Raw genomic sequence first — 18,892 nt, forward strand, 5'->3', positions numbered from 1 at the left:
TCGTTTAATTACTGAGACGTCAAAAAAATTAATCTGTTCATTACTTTCTGTCTCCATAGTGAATTGTATTTTTGAATTGATGCTATTCAAATGCTTCAAAAAACGGTTCAGTTCTTCTTCACCGTGATTCCATATGACAAAAGTGTCGTCCACATACCGATACCACTTCAAAGGCCTTTTTCTGGCTGACTGCAGTGCTTGCTGTTCAAAAAATTCCATAAACATATTAGCAACGGCTGGACTTAGAGGGCTACCCATCGCCACTCCATTCATTTGTTCATAGAACTCATTGTTGTACTGAAAATAAGTCGTGGAAAGGCAATGTCTAAACAAAGCTACTATACGATAGTAAGTGCTATTGGATCCCCTACTCAAGAGTTGGCTAGACATCTTGCCACTTTGTTACAACCGTTTATTGGAAAAACTGATCATCATATTAAAAACTCTTTGCACTTCATCGAAAAATTGGAGGAGATTACCGTCAGCCCCAGTGATATTCTTGTCAGCTTTGATGTGGTGTCTCTGTTCACCATGGTTCCTGTCAACGAAGCTCTTGCTTGCATATCTGACATATTTCCTACTGATATAGTAGCTTTGTTTAGACATTGCCTCAAAGTGTGTGTGTCATCGGCAAGTTGATGGGTGCTTATTTCTCTGAGTTCGGCTAACTATCCAACACCACAACACCATCTCCTCAAAGTCTAGTGTTCAGACACGTCTTTGGAAGCAAAGTTGGTTGGATCTCTGTGGCGTGAACGCCCTGATCTTTTGTAAGTTGGTACCCATGGACATAAATTTCTTCCATTTAGGCCGGCCGCGGTGGCCGTTCTGTTCTAGGCGCTGCAGTCCGGAACCGCGGGACTGCTACGGTCGCAGGTTCGAGTCCTGCCTCGGGCATGGATGTGTGTGATGTCCTTAGGTTAGTTAGGTTTAAGTAGTTTTAAGTTCTAGGGGACTGATGACCAAGATGTTAAGTTCCATAGTGCTCAGAGCCATTCTTCAATTTAGGATGCCACTCACTGAAAAAGCGATCTCTGGAAATTCGTGCTGCTTTGAGGGCACTACATCCTGCCACCCTGTACGTTAAGTAGTTGACTGCCAGCTCTCGTGACGAGTAATGACGTGCCCATGGTGAAATGTGTTATTGAGTACAGTGCATGATGTTACAAGCTGTCCAATGCAGTGGACTTCTGACACCATAGATTGTACATTCAGCACAGTTTGACAAGCCAGCGCGATGCACGTGGTCGTCGCATCACGCATGTGCTCTGACCTCAGCTGTGAATAGTTTGTATGTTTGGTGGTTAGGGGTGTACGCGGTTTATCACCCGCTGTCTATTCCACTGTACAAGAGCCACACGGGATTTTTGCGAGAGAACGGAAGGACTGCATGCGCCGTTACAACACATGCGCTGAAACTAATGGCTGTCGCTTAGCACAATTACTATGAGCTACATTGTTCTTATGCAGTGCACGCCGTGTACATCCATAAAACAATAGATATGCATTCCGACCATCTCAGTATACTTTAATCAGTTGTGGTCTCACTATCACGTGTTATAATTTGACCCAAAAGGTTTCAGACACCTTGTATATAACGCAATTCAGTTAAATATCTCATCAGATACAGTAGCCATATCTGGTGTAATAAATGGAATGAATTAGGGTATGTAAAATTTAAGACGTATCAATTTTCGCCCATTCACAATTCTCAAACTGACCATAGGTTTTTAGAGTGCCTTCATGACTAGTCTTTGCAAAAGTAACGATATCGACAAACTCTTTAATTTTAAATATTTCATCTAAAATGTAATTACAGATTAGTTAGAAAGTATGTAATTAAGGTACATTATGGAAGAATAAGACGTTTTACACCTCATTCATGCCGCACAGGTACTTATTTTCCTCAAACTATAGCTGTGCTTTTCTCATAATGCTTTTCTTTCATTTGCTTATGTTGCTGTTTTCAGAAATCTACGATAAAGACTGTTCTTACTGCTCGAGATGGTTCCTATTTTTTAGCAATGTATTTTTATCCCAATCATTTAATGTCAACTTTTTTCATTGTCATATCGTAATTTTTCTTCACAAGTCTATATTACTGTACTCTTTTCATTCCCCAAGGCGCAATTAGTGTTGGTACACACACACACACACACACACACACACACAGTGTGAGAAAGAGGGAGAGGGAGAGAGAGAGAGAGAGACTCACGCATGTATGCAATAGTGCAGTGTCTGTTTCACTTTAAAGAAATCATATTGAATGCTGGAGGCAATGTGTAGGATTTGAAGTGGTAATAACAGAGAACAGGAAAAGCATTTTATGCAAGAGAAAATTTTATTTAAGAACATGGTGCAGTTAGTGTCCTCAGATTTGACACAGTATCACGAGCCTAACAATAAAATATTCAGGGTCAGTGCGCGTGCATCTTATAAATCATTTTCTGTGTTGCATCTTGTCAACATCGAACTGTTTTTGAAACAGTACGTGAGAAGGAAACTTGCTACTCGCCATACAGCGGAGATGCTGAGTCGCGATAGGCACAATAAAAAGATTCACACAATCATAGCTTTGGCCGAAAGCTATGATTGTGTGAATCTCTTTATTGTGCCTATCGCGGCTCAGCATCTCCGCTGTATGGTGAGTAGCAACTTTCCTTCTCTCGTATTGTTACACTCCATACTGGATTTTCCATTGTTTGTTTTTTTAATAGTTTATTCAATTGTTGTTTCTAGTACTTGCTGCGTTCTGTAGTACAAATAATAGTACACTTATTCTATAGTCCCATTCTCCATACATGTGAAATCGTGACTTAGATCACTTGTACTTCTCGCAAAATTTGTTGGATCGAAACGTTTCTTTTACGTATTGACAACGCAGACTTCTAGAGTTATCAACGTTACAGTTTTCCTAGATGAAACTGGTCTGATAAGGAGATGCATTCAACTGTGTGCAGTATAAAAAGTGGCACTTCTTTGTGTGCAGTAATTGATATTGATCATTGTTGAAATAACAGCGGTCTGAAGTTGAAGCATCAGAAGCGCTCATTTCTTCTTTAGAAACTGATCATCATGTTGAAGATGGTGTACGATGTATTCAAAATCTGAAAAAAAGCAGAATCAGTTACAGTGAAAGGTAAAAAAAGACTTTCAAAAATTTCGAAAATTTGTATAGCAGTACTGCAAAAAGCGGTTACAGGCAAAATTCCTGCCGTGAATAACGTAGGTGTCGCGATGTGTAAGATATTAAAAGTATAAAAAGGTGTCGATCGTTGCAACAAACAAGTATGAACACAGAGTGGGGAGGAGAGGGTGGGCAATGATGATAAGTGAAGTGTTTGTAATAAGTGGCTGGGTTAGGGATAAATCATTGAGCTGACTGTGTGTGCAGAGCGAGAGACTGGTCATAGGACTGTTCCATGTCCGAGGAGACAATAATAGTGGATTTTTTGGGCATTGAGTTGGTGTTAGGAGATGAGGAAGGTAAAGGAACCCGTCACCAGGGGAGGAGTTGGGACGAAAGCCACACTGGTAAACAGGAACAAGGTGGTGGTGATTCAGGTGTTGGATACTTTGGGAGATGATGGATTAAAAGATCTTGAACAATGAGGCCAAGCTGGTGGGGCGATAAGAGGAGGTACCTGTAGGGGTCTGTGAGTTTGAGGAATCGTAGGGTTTTGCAAGTTTGCTACAGTTCAGGATAGCAACCTATGGAGAGGATCGTGTTATAAAGCATTGCAAGTGTGGCAAGAAAGGAGAGGGGACATTCTCTTAGATGCCGATAGGTAATGCGGTCGTGAGCATGGGAAAGACTTGTTTTGTGTCATATGCTGTTATACGAGTATTTAATTCTGTGTATGGTAAGTTGTCGTAGTAGTTGAAGCTTGTATCCAGGGATAGGACAGCAGTATTTGTGGTTTCAGAAAGTATAGGGAATCAGGAATGAAGAAGATGTCGGAGAGATATGACGCAAAATGGTCATGTTTGCTCAGGTTGTCAGGTAATGGATGGTTGTTGTGGAGGAGCGGTTAGTGAGGTATGTAATAACCGCTGTTTTGTTGATGGAATGCTTTCCAATATTTGGATGGGTTAATGCGTAGTGTGGCGTTGAGTCTCATGCATATCTGGCGTCAGTCACGGCGTTTACTCACATATTCTTACATTAAGAGCGTTATTGTGAATTACAACTGTGAAAATAGAAGCTTTGTTTCACATTACCTGAGAAGAATCTGACAAATGACGCACATGTGTCCTTAAACTTAACAACCAAGTGAGCAAAATTATTAATGGTGACTAACATCGTCACAAGATTCAAAAGCGTGATAATACTGTGATGAACACTCGTGTCCCGAGATGTAGCACCACCGTTCGAATGCTGTGCCTACAGCTGAAATATAAATAGCTTAGGATGTTCAGCCGATAGATGTCGCTGGCTGCATGTGCCGCGTGTCAGAATACCTGAGATATGTCGTAAGGTAAACATAAGCCAAATTAGGATTCGTCAAACACGTAAGAAAAACAAAGTTTAAGCGCAAAATTGAGTCTGTAATAAGACGTTAGGTAAAATCACAAATGCAATCTCTAAAATATGTGTGTACGACGTAAAAAGGACACTAGAAAATAGTTGAAAGCACAGTACTGAGACACGAGACAAGTCACAGGCTAAAGGTGCCCTCTACCACAACCACGATACGGTCGTTTTGGTACTCTGATAAATGACAGGATTACCTGTAGTATCGGTAGGAAGAGAAAAATAAATAAATGTATGAGAGAGAAACCGGCAGCCGACGACTGATTTTCTTTTTCTTTCCTCGCGTAACTAAAACTTCACATCGTTCAGTGTGACCCCACAGTGTATTCCAGCTGTATATTCTTACAAAATATAAATTGCATTTTATAAGTAATAAAAATTAGCTGATCGCATAACTTCTGCGCTCTATGTAATCAAAGGAATTACTTTCGACACAAGTATAGTTTACACGCACAAACATAAGAAAATTAATATTATCACTGCTGTATTTTGCGCTCAATAGAAGGGTCAACATGATCAAAGGCAAGAAGAGTGAAAGTTGCTTATGAATAAATAACATGTTTTATACAAGCTCAACGAAGTACTGAATAGATATTTGATGTGTTTTTGTTTTGCTTCTTTTTTTAAAATTTTACCTCTTTTTGAGGAAATAGCATTTTATTTCATTGTATGATAAATTTTTATATTTTTTCTTGTTTGGTCTACTGTATTTCTATATTTAACGCTAAAAAATCAACAATTTTCGAATAAAAACAGAATTAAATATTAATTTTTGCAATTTTCCTATATTTACATTCATTTTTAAGTATCACACAGGAGGATAACTATACAGAACAAAAATATTTTGTAGATTCCGTGCCACTGTATTTATCTTCACTCAGTTTCTAGACGGTTCACCACTTTTAGTTTCTTGGTGGATCTTGTGAGACAGTGATCGCATACACAAACAAAACGATCGAAATGACCTAAAGCCCAAGAAGTATGCAACACACCCAACCTACAAGTAACACGGTTACGGTCGTACTGAGCGAAGCTACTGGGAAACTATAGTAGTCTACGCATACTGGTTACAGTCTAATGTAACCTACGGTAGTTATAGAACTCTGCCACAGGCACAACGAGCTCAGAAAAAGAGAACAAAGACGCCGTGAAAAATCCAAAAGGGAAGGGATTTACATACTTGCGAACAAGCCGTCGACGGTGTTTGGCAGAGAATAGAAAGCAAACCAAAATGTAAAAAAAGCGGCAACAACATGTTATGCAGTGAAGAACGGGGATTCGTGCGAATTCGATTTGTTCATTCAGGATTTTGGGGGAAGTGGTGTTTCTTGTAACCTTAGACGTCTACTTTCTCCAGAAAGTTTATTAGGCGGCCCTTAGGCGCAGTATTTAATACTGTTATCTGTTATCTGTGTTATTTACTGTGTACTTGTGTTTAGTGAGGTGTGAATGAAATGCAGTTTTGGTCTGCAGATGAATGTTCCCTAGATCTAATACTAAAATTTCTAAGCGCCTGTCCAATGTAAAATTTTTCACTGTGTTTGTACCGTATTTTATAAACGCCTAAATTAGAAAACCCACTTTGTTTGTTATCTATATTATGTCGAAGCCGCAGTTTTAGAGAATTATTTATTTTAAAATCGCATGTGACCGTTGTGTTCTCAGAGTTTTTCTCACCGTTCAGAAACTTTCTACAATATGTGATCTGGGCCTAATTTTTAATATGTCCTGTGCTCTTAGATGTTCATGGTATTCCTTTTTTCTTTCTCGTAATATATGTTAACATGATAAAGCTCTCTGTGTGTCCGTTTGATACGGCTAATTATTTAACATGTGTAGTTCTTTCCATCTTTCTTGTCTAATGGCAAAAGAATAAGTTGGCATATCACGGATGTAATAAAGGCACCTGTCTAATGGAATGAAAATAATTTGGTACAGTATGGAAGTAAAAAAAAGCCCTTTCATATCACATTAGATGAGAACATTTGGTGAGATTAATATTATCAGTGCATGTAGGTTGTCCTATAAATGCTGAGCTCATGTCTATTGTTATTTTTAGTAAGGTCCGAACAGTTAACAGAATTATTTTTTTTCAATTTTTGTGGTGCATGGATGTGAACCGTCGCGCAAAGGCATCGATATCATTTATGTTACCTTTTATCATTGCTAAGATTGCTACATTGTCATCTATAGTAACTGACCTGGTCTTTCCAGCTTGGAAATTTATCAAAAAATTATTTGTAGGTCATAAATTTGATGTTCCAGCTAAAGTTTTTGTCCATTCAAAGGCCCTTTTTTTGGCAATATATTTTATGACCGAAAGAGAAAAAGTTGTAGAAAAACACAAGTGAAGCTTTTCAACGAGCTCAGTGTCTTCTGTTGTACTAATCTTCTTGTGAGTCTGTGGAATACGCTTTATAATCCCAGTGATTTAGTTAATGGGGACTTTAATATAAGTATTAGTAAAATATCAAGTGATTCTAAAGTTGTATCATCAGGAACGGTTACATCTTTAACGGCGGTCCTGCGTAACGCGCTGTGAGTGTTCAACACAGATTATCACGTTTTTATATCTTCTGGTGATGCCAGGCATTTGCTTCTTTTACTAAGTTTAAGGAGAGAGGCTTGTTATTTCTCAGGTGTAGCTCAAGTCATACAAATCAACACAGGAAATTACCCTGTAGTAACTTACCATAACGCTCTTACTCATACGGGAGTTAGAGGTATAGGTGCAGATATTTTTACAGGTGCCTGAGGAGAGTGTACTGAACAACATTATATCAGAATTTACTTTATTTTCAGACTAATAATTATAGCTATTGGGTGTAGTATGTAGTATATAGGTTCAATAGCACCAGGTGGCGAGGGCAGGCCATTAATGCTTATTTGTAGGATGATTAGAGGGGGGGGGGGATGGAGTGGAGCAAGTCAGGTGTAGAAGTGTGGACATATAGATGCAAAACGGATAGACGGAATCCACTTAGTGGTGCAATTACGAGCCTGCCAGCAGGAAGACTGTTAGAAGGATAGAGAACACATCTGACCCACTAAAGCTGGTATATATTAAGGTCCCAACGATGACAGTTTCTGCATTTACACCCCTAACACCATGAATATGTTCAAGTTAATCCTGTTTTAGATCGATCTGATGATGGTTGTAATGGCCGAAACCAGTAATTAAATAAAAAATTCCGACTAAATAGTGTTTTAGTTTCTGCAAATGTAAAATTGTACAAAATATTACAGTTTTTAGAAAAAATATTTGTAAGATATTGACAAGGACAAGTAATATGCAATGCGTACAAAAAGCAAGAGGGAACAATAAGAATCGAACATCTAGAACGAAGTGCAGGGAAGCATCTTTCGTCCCTTCTGTGCATCGAAGAAGAAAAGACGGAGGTAAATGGATAGTTCAGGAGTGGGATTAAAACAGAGAGTGAAAAGTTATCACTGATGACATAGCTTTCCTCTGCTGAAAGTGAAGAAGAGTTACAGGACTAACTGACTGGAGTGAACTCTAATGAGTACACAACGGTTGAGGGTAAATAAAAAGAAGACAAAACTGATGAGTAACAGAAATTAGATTAGCGAGAAACTTAAGACCAGAATTATTGACAACAAATTAGGTAAAGTGAAAAATGCTTCTGCATTGGAAGCAAAATAATACATTACAGATGAAACGAAAACACAGAAAGCAGACTAACACAGGCAAAGAAGGCATTCCTGGTCAGACGAAGTCTAGTGATATTAAACAGATACCTTAATTTGAGGAAGACATTTCTGAGAATGTTCATCTTAAGCACAGCATCGTGTAGAAATGAATCACGTGATGTGTGTTATCTTCCGTCCAAATACTTGTTTGATGCAACTCTCCATGCTACTCCATCCTCTGCAAGATTTTTCATCTCAGAATAACTACTACAACTTACATCCTTCTGAATCCCTATTCATCTCTTGGTCTCCCTCTAAGCTTCGCTAAGCTTTGTAACCCCCCCCCCCCCCCCCCCCACACACACACACTTCGCTCCAACACCAATCTGGTGATTCCTTGACGTCTCAGAATTTGTCCTGTCTGGTCAGGTTGTGTCACAATTTTTTTTTTTCTCTCCAATGCTCTTCTGACTTCCTCATTAGTTACATGATTTACCTATCTGATATTCAGCAATCTTCTGTTGCATAACATTTCAAAATTTTATTCTCTTCTTGTCTAAATTTTATCGTCCATGTTTCACTTCCATGCGTGGCTACACTCCATACAAGTAATTTCAGAAAATTCCTAGCACTGAAATTTATGTTAGATGCTAACAAATACGTCTTTTTCACAAACGCTACTTTCCCATTGCCCTACATTTTCGGTCGTGTCTACTTCGGAAGTCAATAATTTTGTTGTCTAAATAACAAAACACACCTATTACCTAAAGTGTCTCGTTTCCTAATCTAATTAGCTCAGCATCATATTATTTAGTCCTATTGCGTCCCATTATCCTTGTTTCCCTTCTGTTGCTGTTCATCTTATATCCTTCATTCAACACACTGTCCATTCCGTTTAACTGCTCTTCCAAATCCTTTGCAGTCTCTGATAGAATTTCAGTGTCATTGGCAAACCTCAAATTTTTATTTCTTCTCTCTGAATTTTAATTCCTACTTTTGGTTTCTTTTACAGCTTGCTAAATGCATAGACTGAGTAACATCGAGGTTATGCTACAACTGTGTCTCACTCCATTCTCAAGCACTGCTTCCCTCTGAAGTCCCCCAATTCTTATAACTGTCGTATAACTGCCGTCTGGTTTGTGTACTAGTCGTAAATAGCCTTTCGCTGCCAGTATTGTACCCTTGCTACCTTCATAATTTTAAATACAATATTCCACTAAACATTGCCGTAAGCTTTCTCTAAGTCTACAAACGCTACAAAAGTAGGTTTGCCTTTCCTTAATCTATCTTCTAAAATACTTCGTGTGCTCAGCATTTCCTAGCATTATCATACATTTCTCTGCAATCCAATCTGATCTCCCCCAAGGTCGGTTTCTACCAGCTTTTCTACTCTTCTGTAAAATATTTTTGTTAGAATTTTGCAACTGACAGTTCATCATTATAAATAACAGAACTTGGGAAAACCGGAAATGAAGAGAATCAAAGCATTTGGGATGTTATGCTATAGAAGGCTGTTAAAACGTAGGTGAAATAAGATACGACAGGGTTCATTGCATGATCTGCGAAGAAACGAACCTATGAAAAAGACTGACAACATGAAGGGATAGGATCACTGTACATTTAAAAACGTTCAAATGTTTGTGAAAGGCCGGCCGGAGTGGCCGAGCGGTTCTAGCCGCTACAGTCTGGAACCGCGCGACCGCTGCGGTCGCAGGTTCGAATCCTGCCTCGGACATGGATGTGTGTGACGTCCCTAGGTTAGTTAGGTTTAAGTAGTTCTAAGTCCTAGGGGACCGATGACCTCAGAACTTAAGTCCCATAGTGTTCAGAACGATTTGAACGATTTTTTGTGTGTGTGAAAACCTATGGGACTTAACTGCGAAGGTCATCAGTCCCTAAACTTACACACCCAGCCATGCCCGAGGGAGGACTCGAACCTCCACCGGGAACAGCCGCACAGTCCATACTGCAGCGCCCAAGATCGCTCGGCTAATCCCACGCGGTTCACTGTACATTTGTTAAGACATCAGGAAATAACGCCATGGAAGCAGAGGGAGCTGTAGAAGGTAAAAACTGCAGAATAAGACATAAATTAGAATACATCCCACATATAATTATGGTCGAAGAGTGCAAGTCGAAATGAAGAGGTTGGCATAAGAGGCGAATTCGTGACAGGCCACATCAAACGAATCAGAAGAGCAAGTTTAGTCGGTAAGAAGAATATCGCTGCAGAGACAGTTGGAAAGTCTGTTCTGTACTTGTTTTATTGTCTTATAATGTGTCAATCTAAGACCGAAAAGGATTTTACTGAAATTAACGCTGGACGCCGTAGGCTACGAGCTTAATAAGTATGAACAAGTTGCGAAACTCCAACAATCTAAATATTAATTTTCAGACTACCTTTCAATCCAGCTGATTATCAGTGCCTACGGCATTAAAGCATGTGTACACACGTCTACATACCTGCAGGAAGAGGTTTCTGGAGAGCGTGAATATCTTGCCTATCTGCAGCTTAAGCGGTCGCGACGCCTGCAGCATGAAGATGCGCAGTGAACTGCAGAAGCGCTGGTCAGCGTCCGACCAGCCGCAGCTGAAGGCAGACTCCAGCAGCCGCTCGCTCTGAAACCACACACGCTGTAGAGTAAGACGATGCCTCTGTAGCAACGAAAAAACACATTTCAGCAGTACCAGGCCTAATAAACTACTTATCCACCAGTCACACAAATGAAAAATTTGACCAAAATCATTTGGGAAGTATAAGTGTGCCGAGAAGATGTGATAATTGGTTATACAACACGAATAAAAAGAATTAGAGGGACACTTTTGAAACCCCACTGCGACGCATCTGGAGTGCCCCAGGGAAGTGTCGTAGGTCCGCCGTTGTTCCCTATCTACATAAATGATCTTTGGATAGGGTGTATAGCAATGTGCGGCTGTTTGCTGATGATGCTGTGGTGTACGGGAAGGTGTCGTCGTTGAGTGATTGTAGGAGGATACAAGACGACTTGGACAGGATTTGTGATTGGTGTAAAGAATGGCAGGTAACTCTAAATATAGATAAATTTAAATTAATGCAGATGAATAGGAAAAAGAATGCTGTAATGTTTGAATACTCCATTAGTGGTGTAGCCCTTGACACAGTCACGTCGATTAAATAATTGGGCGTAACATTGCAGAGCGATATGAAGTGGGACAAGCATGTAATGGCAGTTGTAGGGAAGGCTGATAGTCGTCTTCGGTTCATTAGTAGAATTTTGGAAAGATGTGGTTTATATGTAAAGGAGACCGCTTATAAAACACTAATACGACCTATTCTTGAGTACTGCTCGAGCGTTTGGGATCCCTTTCAGGTAGGATTGAGGGAGGACATAGAAGCAATTCCGAGGCGGGCTGCTAGATTTGTTACTGGTAGGTTTGATCATCACGCGAGTGTTACGGAATTGCTTCAGGAACTAGGGTGGGAGTATCTGGAGGAAAGGAGGTGTTCTTTTTGTGAATTGTTTCTGAGGAAATTTAGAGAACAAGCATTTGAGGTTGAATGCAGTACAATTTCACTGCCGTCAACTTACATTTCGCGGAAAGACCACAAAGATAAGAGAGATTAGGGCTCGTACAGAGGCGTATAGGCAGTCATTTTTCCCTCGTTCTGTTTGGGAGTGGAACAGGGAGAGAAGATGCTAGTTGTGGTACGAGGTACCCTCCGCCACGCACCGTATGGTGGATTGCGGAGTATGTATGTAGATGTAGATGTAGATGTAAAATTAGGCTAAGAGATGTCCTCTAACTTCCACTGCAAGGATGCAAAAGCGTAGCGCCCTGTGCAGTCATCCTCAGGAACGGCGGCGCTTCAAATAACTGAAGTGTTGACGCAAACGAAAAAAGGGCCAGACCTCAGTTCATATGAGGTGTAAGGTGAGTTCTTGATTTCATGTTGGCACCAAATACCACCAAAATTCTGCCCAGGGCCGCCGTGGACGTGACGTATGAGGAGAAGTTCACCTCTCACCCCTTAATATCTCATCCCTTCTCTAGACGTTTGTGCTGTGGAACTCACAACCACGACGCCATGGCTTGAAATCACACAGATTTCTTACGGATGGCCGAGGAAAACTTTTCAGACCATCGCCGCTCAAAATCGACATGAAAAGGCCTCAGTAAGTGGCATAAAGGGCATCAATGAAACCGTCCCTTCGCTTGGGGCGTTCATTTACATACATTTCATGGTCAAGAGAAAAAAAAAGTCTGCACAGTGGTGTGCAACAGAACGACGTTCTTGACACTTCTGATGCCCCACGGACGATCGGACACTTTTCTGTGGACATCAAAGGGCTGCAACCGGTTTTTATGTGATCTGACCCCTTCCGAGTGTAGTGTGACTGCAGTTTTTCTCCGTTATGCAGGGTGGAGCCACTAGGGTCCGTTCAAAACCATCTGACGAAATTTTAACGTGATATAAAACAGAAAAAGTTATTTACACTTTTTCGGCTGTCCTGCTTCGTGTCCTCATGTGGCGTTGCCAAGGGAGAGTGCGTCATTGATACGTGCATGACTAAAAGGAAAAGGGGCCCAAAAAGACCCCCTCAGTACCACCCATGCACTTTTGTTGAGACTTTAGAAATGTACTCATACAGAGACAACCCATAACTGATTCCTAGGCACCTGCAGGCAGGCAACCCCTTTGATATCCTACTGATTCCGCGTATCTGCAAGTAGGCATTGCAGCAGCAATGTAGCGCCACTCATCTGTGGGATGTGAAAAGGGTGTATTTACGTTGCTTTCTTTTACGCGAGTCATTGACACAATTTTCATACATTTGCACTAGCGATAATGCTTTTAGAAAACGCTTACTTTTTCTGGTGTGGACTGTAGTAAAATGCATGCCTGACAAGCCGCAGAATTCCTGACATTCACGCTCTTCTCAAATCCAGAATTAACTAGTTTACGTGGCATTCCATTCTTAGGTACTAATTGTCTTAGGGACATATACATGGAGGAACGTACTAGGTGTACCCAGTGCTTAATGTTATCAGAACGAAGTAACAAGATAACACTCGATTACAGTATGATAAAGTAGTTGTTGATTAGCTCTTGTTAAGGAAAATGTACTGAGTGGTATAGTATGAGGTGGTGAAATAGTACAATTAATTAGTTTACAGGCAGTTAGACATAAGATACGGATTGACACACAGTGGCATCTCACTCTGGGATCACATTAACAGCATAATTTAAGATCAGAAGATACCACTAACTCATATTTATGTAGATAAATTGAAGAATAATAATGATACAGCTAAGCATTCAAATTAGGAGATAATGATAAGAAATAACACAGACCTACATACATCATGAGAATATGTAGACAATGCCCTTTCTGAACAACACAAAACATTTATGAATAATTTGTAAGTCTTCTGCTATTGAGACCTTTCATGCTATTCAAATACTCGTGTATACGTAAGCCCTTGCATGTTAAGAAGAACATACAGTCAGTCTTCTGTCAGTTAGAGCTGCTTTGTCTTTGGTTGAGAACCACAAAAGAATGTCTGTAGCACGATACTCAGTCTTTGATACTAGACAGCCAGTATTACAGCTTGGCAGTGAGATCAGATAGCAGGGTCTCGTAGCGTGTGGCTTGTGGGACAAAGGACAGAGAACAAGCGCCAGCCCCAGTATTCAGATTGAAGGAATCGCAGGACAGTAATTATAAAACTGGGATCTGATAGATTGACTTTGGCGCTCTGATTGATGATTATTTGCCTTTGGGTCTGACGTAATCCAGCTCGAATCTTCCTGTGTCACTTGGCCTTTTCCAAGTATATCTCCACCTTTTACGAGTTTTGAACACTGTATTTTCTATTACTAGCTGAAATACAGGTAGTTTCTTGTAACTTGAGATAACTCAATATCTCGAATACGACCCACCATCTAAGGAAGTGTTCTAGGCGAAAAGTCAATATTAGCAGAGCTGACATCTATCTGTCTTACAACTGGCTACTTCCTAACAACCTTTCCCGCATGGGAGTGGTTAACTTCGTATTTTCAAATGGGAAGCACTCCTACCCCCCCCCCCCCCCCCACCCACCATTTTATTGCATATTTGAATTCGACGCAAAAATATCGATGGTTTACTCAAATCATTGCTTCCAACTCGTGGTAGATGGTGCTGTAATCGACATAAATCCCGTGTGCCTGTTTTTGTAACCGACGCATTTACGATGTAAATGTAAACCTTTCCGTTCTAACGGTTGATACTGATGCTCTAAATTTACTTTGGTGTAGCGAATGCGATTGTGCAGTACAAATAATATGGCTAGAAATTAACATTTCTGGTAAACAGGCTACTTGTATGGTAACGTAGGTTTCTGTCCCTAGGGGATTGATTGAGGTAAGTCCTAAGCATTGAAATGCTTGATTTCGGTGGGCGCCCTCGAACCCCGTCATCAGGGTGATTGATTTCAGTGTGTGTTTCCATACAACTGACGTAACTCTCGTGCTGGCCGGTACGGGGCTAACAGCGGAATACAAACCACAACCACTGCAATGATTTTAAAATTATATTTTTGTGGGAGTCCACAAGCATGAACGTGCTTTGACAATGAAAACAGGGTCGAAGTAGGCTTTATTCTTTTTATTATCTGTGTGATCGACCAGTTTCAAGTTTAGGTCACTTTCAAGCACGTATTAGATTATAATAAATAGCTGGTACATGTGGACACATTCCTGTCCATATGTACCAACAATGTATTACAATGCAAAATGAGCTGAAGACTTAAGTACGTGCTTGAAAATGGCCAAGTTTGAAACTGGCCGATCGCGCAGAGAATAAAGAAAACACGCCCTAGCTGAATCATGTTTTCATTCTCATTACAATAAGGTAAGACGTCCATGAAGTAGTAGTGAAGGGAGCACCTGTCATGGGCACTCACCACCCCAGTGGTGCCAGGCAAGGGAAACCACTGAAATCAAGCACATCAGTTGTGAGAGGTAAGGGGGCTCACCCAAATCAAACACGCCAATGACGAAAGGCAAGGCGACTCACCGATACCAAGCATCCGGTGGGATGACGCTAAACGTAATTTCTAATCAGACCTTTAATCGGCTAACCGTATTGTACCGTAAAATCAAATTCGCCGCACTAAAGTAAATTTCGGACATAAATGTCAACCACTAGAATGCAGAGACATACATTTACATCATTAATTCTAGAATCAAATGCAACGGTTCCTAACTGCAAAAAGAGGCACACTTGATATTTGTCGATTATAGCGCCACCACGAGTTAGAAACAATGGTGTGATTAAACTGTACATAGTTTTCGGCGTAGGATTCCAATGTGTAATAAAAATGGAGGGGTTCACAATTTTAAAATTCAATCTTGACCCCGTCCAAGCAGGATGAACGGTTAGGAAGTGGCCATATGTAGCACAGTCAGGTGTTCGCTTTACTGATATTAACATTTCAACCAAAACTTTTTTCGTACGATTCGTCGTTTTCTAGATATTTAGTTGCCCCAAATTAAAACTGACACATTGTACCCTGATAAGGCACAACATTATGACCACCGACGTACTATATACACTCCTGGAAATTGAAATAAGAACACCGTGAATTCATTTTCCCAGGAAGGGGAAACTTTATTGACACATTCCTGGGGTCAGATACATCACATGATCACACTGACAGAACCACAGGCACATAGACACAAGCAACAGAGGATGCACAATGTCGGCACTAGTACAGTGTATATCCACCTTTCGCAGCAATGCAGGCTGCTATTCTCCCATGGAGACGATCGTAGAGATGCTGGATGTAGTCCTGTGGAACGACTTGCCATGCCATTTCCACCTGGCGCCTCAGTTGGACTAGCGTTCGTGCTGGACGTGCAGACCGCGTGAGACGACGCTTCATCCAGTCCCAAACATGCTCAATGGGCGACAGATCCGGCGATCTTGCTGGCCAGGGTAGTTGACTTACACCTTCTAGAGTACGTTGGGTGGCACGGGATACATGCGGACGTGCACTGTCCTGTTGGAACAGCAAGTTCCCTTGCCGGTCTAGGAATGGTAGAACGATGGGTTCGATGACGGTTTGGATGTACCGTGCACTATGCAGTGTCCCCTCGACGATCACCAGTGGTGTACGGCCAGTGTAGGAGATCGCTCCCCACACCATGATGCCGGGTGTTGGCCCTGTGTGCCTCGGTCGTATGCAGTCCTGATTGTGGCGCTCACCTGCACGGCGCCAAACACGCATACGACCATCATTGGCACCAAGGCAGAAGCGACTCTCATCGCTGAAGACGACACGTCTCCATTCGTCCCTCCATTCACGCCTGTCGCGACACCACTGGAGGCGGGCTGCACGATGTTGGGGCGTGAGCGGAAGACGGCCTAACGGTGTGCGGGACCGTAGCCCAGCTTCATGGAGACGGTTGCGAATGGTCCTCGCCGATACCCCAGTAGCAACACTGTCCCTAATTTGCTGGGAAGTGGCGGTGCGGTCCCCTACGGCACTGCGTAGGATCCTACGGTCTTGGCGTGCATCCGTGCGTCGCTGCGGTCCGGTCCCTGGTCGACGCGCACGTGCACCTTCCGCCGACCACTGGCGACAACATCGATGTACTGTGGAGACCTCACGCCCCACGTGTTGAGCAATTCGGCGGTACGTCCACCCTGCCTCCCGCATGCCCACTATACGCCCTCGCTCAAAGTCCGTCAACTGCACATACGGTTCACGTCCACGCTGTCGCGGCATGCTACCAGTGTTAAAGACTGCGATGGAGCTCCGTATGCCACGGCAAACTGGCTGACACTGACGGCGGCGGTGCACAAATGCTGCGCAGCTAGCGCCATTCGACGGCCAACACCGCGGTTCCTGGTGTGTCCCTGTGCCGTGCGTGTGATCGTTGCTTGTACAGCCCTCTCGCAGTGTCCGGAGCAAGTATGGTGGGTCTGACACACCGATGTCAATGTGTTCTTTTTTCCATTTCCAGGAGTGTATATATATACCCGTCGAGGCGATAGCGACGTCATCTGGCAAGGAATGGCTTGTAGTCAGACACACGCACGGTGCATCTAGTATCAGTGACCGTGCTGTCCGTGTGTAAAATGGAGAAGGCGCGCGATATGTCTGAGTTTGACCGAGGACACAGTGTGATGGCTGTAGGTTCGGCACGAGCATTTGGGGTGTTCGAGGAGTGTTTGGGTGTGTGTCTTCAACACGTGGTGAAAGCAATGTAAAACCGCATCATGACGTTGGGCGGCCACTGCTCATTACATATCTCGGACATCGTAGGTTGGGCAGACTGGTAATACAGAACAGACGGCGAACTGTGTCGGAACTAACATAAGATGTTAATGCTGGCAGAGTACAGTGCACCGAACACCCCTAACCCATCCATGTGCCAATGTTAACACCACGACCAAGGCAACTACGACTGAAATGGACACATGAACATCGGTGCTGGACGTTGGCGCAGTAGCGGAGCGTTGCATGATCCGATGAATCCCGATACCTTCTTCTTCTTGCCAATGAGAGGGAGCGAACCCGTCGTCTTCCAGCGGAATAGCTCCTTGACATCTGTACTGCGGGGCGGAGACAAGTTGGCGGCGGCTCCATTATGCTATAGGGAACATTAACGTGGTCATTCACAGGTTCAGTGGAGCTTGTGCAAGGCACCATGACGGCCAAGGAGTATCGTACACTGGTTGCAGACGTCATGAAGATCATATTTCCAGACAGCAGTGGCATTTTTCAACAATATAATGCTTCACTTCACAAGACCAGGAGCGTGAGGAGTGGTTCGAGAAACTAAGTGGCGAATTCCAATTGAAGTGCTGGCCCCCTATTTGCCAGATGTGTACCTGATCGAACACAACTGGGATGTCATTGAACGTGGCATCAGACCTCATAACCCTACCCCCCAAGTCACATGACCAGGAGCGTGAGGAGTGGTTCGAGAAACTATGTGGCGAGTTCCCATTGATGTGCTGGCCCCCTATTTGCCAGATCTGTACCTGATCGAACACAACTGGGATGTCGTTGAACGTGGCATCAGACCTCATAACCCCACCCCCACGTCACATGACCAGGAGCATGAGGAGTGGTTCGAGAAACTAAGTGGCGAGTTCCAATTGAAGTGCTGGCCCCCTATTTGCCAGATGTGTACGTGATCAAACACATCTGGGATGTCATTGAACGTGGCATCAGACCTCATAACCCCACCCCCCACGTCACATGACCAGGAGCGTGAGGAGTGGTTCGAGAAACTAAGTGGTGAGTTCCAATTGATGTGCTGGCCCCCTATTTGCCAGATGTGTACCTGATCGAACACAACTGGGATGTCATTGAACGTGGCGTCAGACCTCATAACGCCACCCCTTTCCACGGAATTTACGGCAATTAGGTGACTTGTGTGTGTGTGTGGATGTGGTTCCATCTCTCTCCAGCGACCTGCCAAGGCCTCATTGCTCCCATGTCAGGAGCGTCGCCGCTGTTGTCCATGACACAGGTGGACGTACCGACTAATAAGTAGGTGGTCATAATGTTCTGGCTGATCAGTGTGTATTGCAGATGTCAATTAGTGTCTCTTCAATCTAATCTCCCCCCCATGAACCATGGACCTTGCCATTGGTGGGGAGGCTTGCATGCCTCAGCGATACAGATGGCCGTACCGTAGATGCAACCACAACGGAGGGGTATCTGTTC

At 42.6% G+C, this 18,892-nt stretch overlaps 1 protein-coding gene across 1 annotated transcript in view; it reads right to left on the minus strand.

The window, feature by feature from the left end:
• Positions 1-3,059: 3,059 nt before the first annotated feature.
• Positions 3,060-18,892, minus strand: part of LOC126416887 (odorant receptor Or2-like) — a 34,056-nt gene continuing 18,223 nt past the window's right edge. Inside the window, exons 4-5 of the mRNA XM_050084770.1 lie at positions 10,649-10,840; positions 3,060-3,107 (exon numbers count right to left, since the gene is read on the minus strand). Of these exons, the coding sequence (XP_049940727.1) occupies positions 3,060-3,107; positions 10,649-10,840 (240 nt within the window). The remainder of the gene's footprint in view (positions 3,108-10,648; positions 10,841-18,892) is intronic.

The sequence above is a fragment of the Schistocerca serialis genome, chromosome 8 (assembly GCF_023864345.2).
Source record: "Schistocerca serialis cubense isolate TAMUIC-IGC-003099 chromosome 8, iqSchSeri2.2, whole genome shotgun sequence".
NCBI classification, from domain to species: domain Eukaryota; kingdom Metazoa; phylum Arthropoda; class Insecta; order Orthoptera; family Acrididae; genus Schistocerca; species Schistocerca serialis.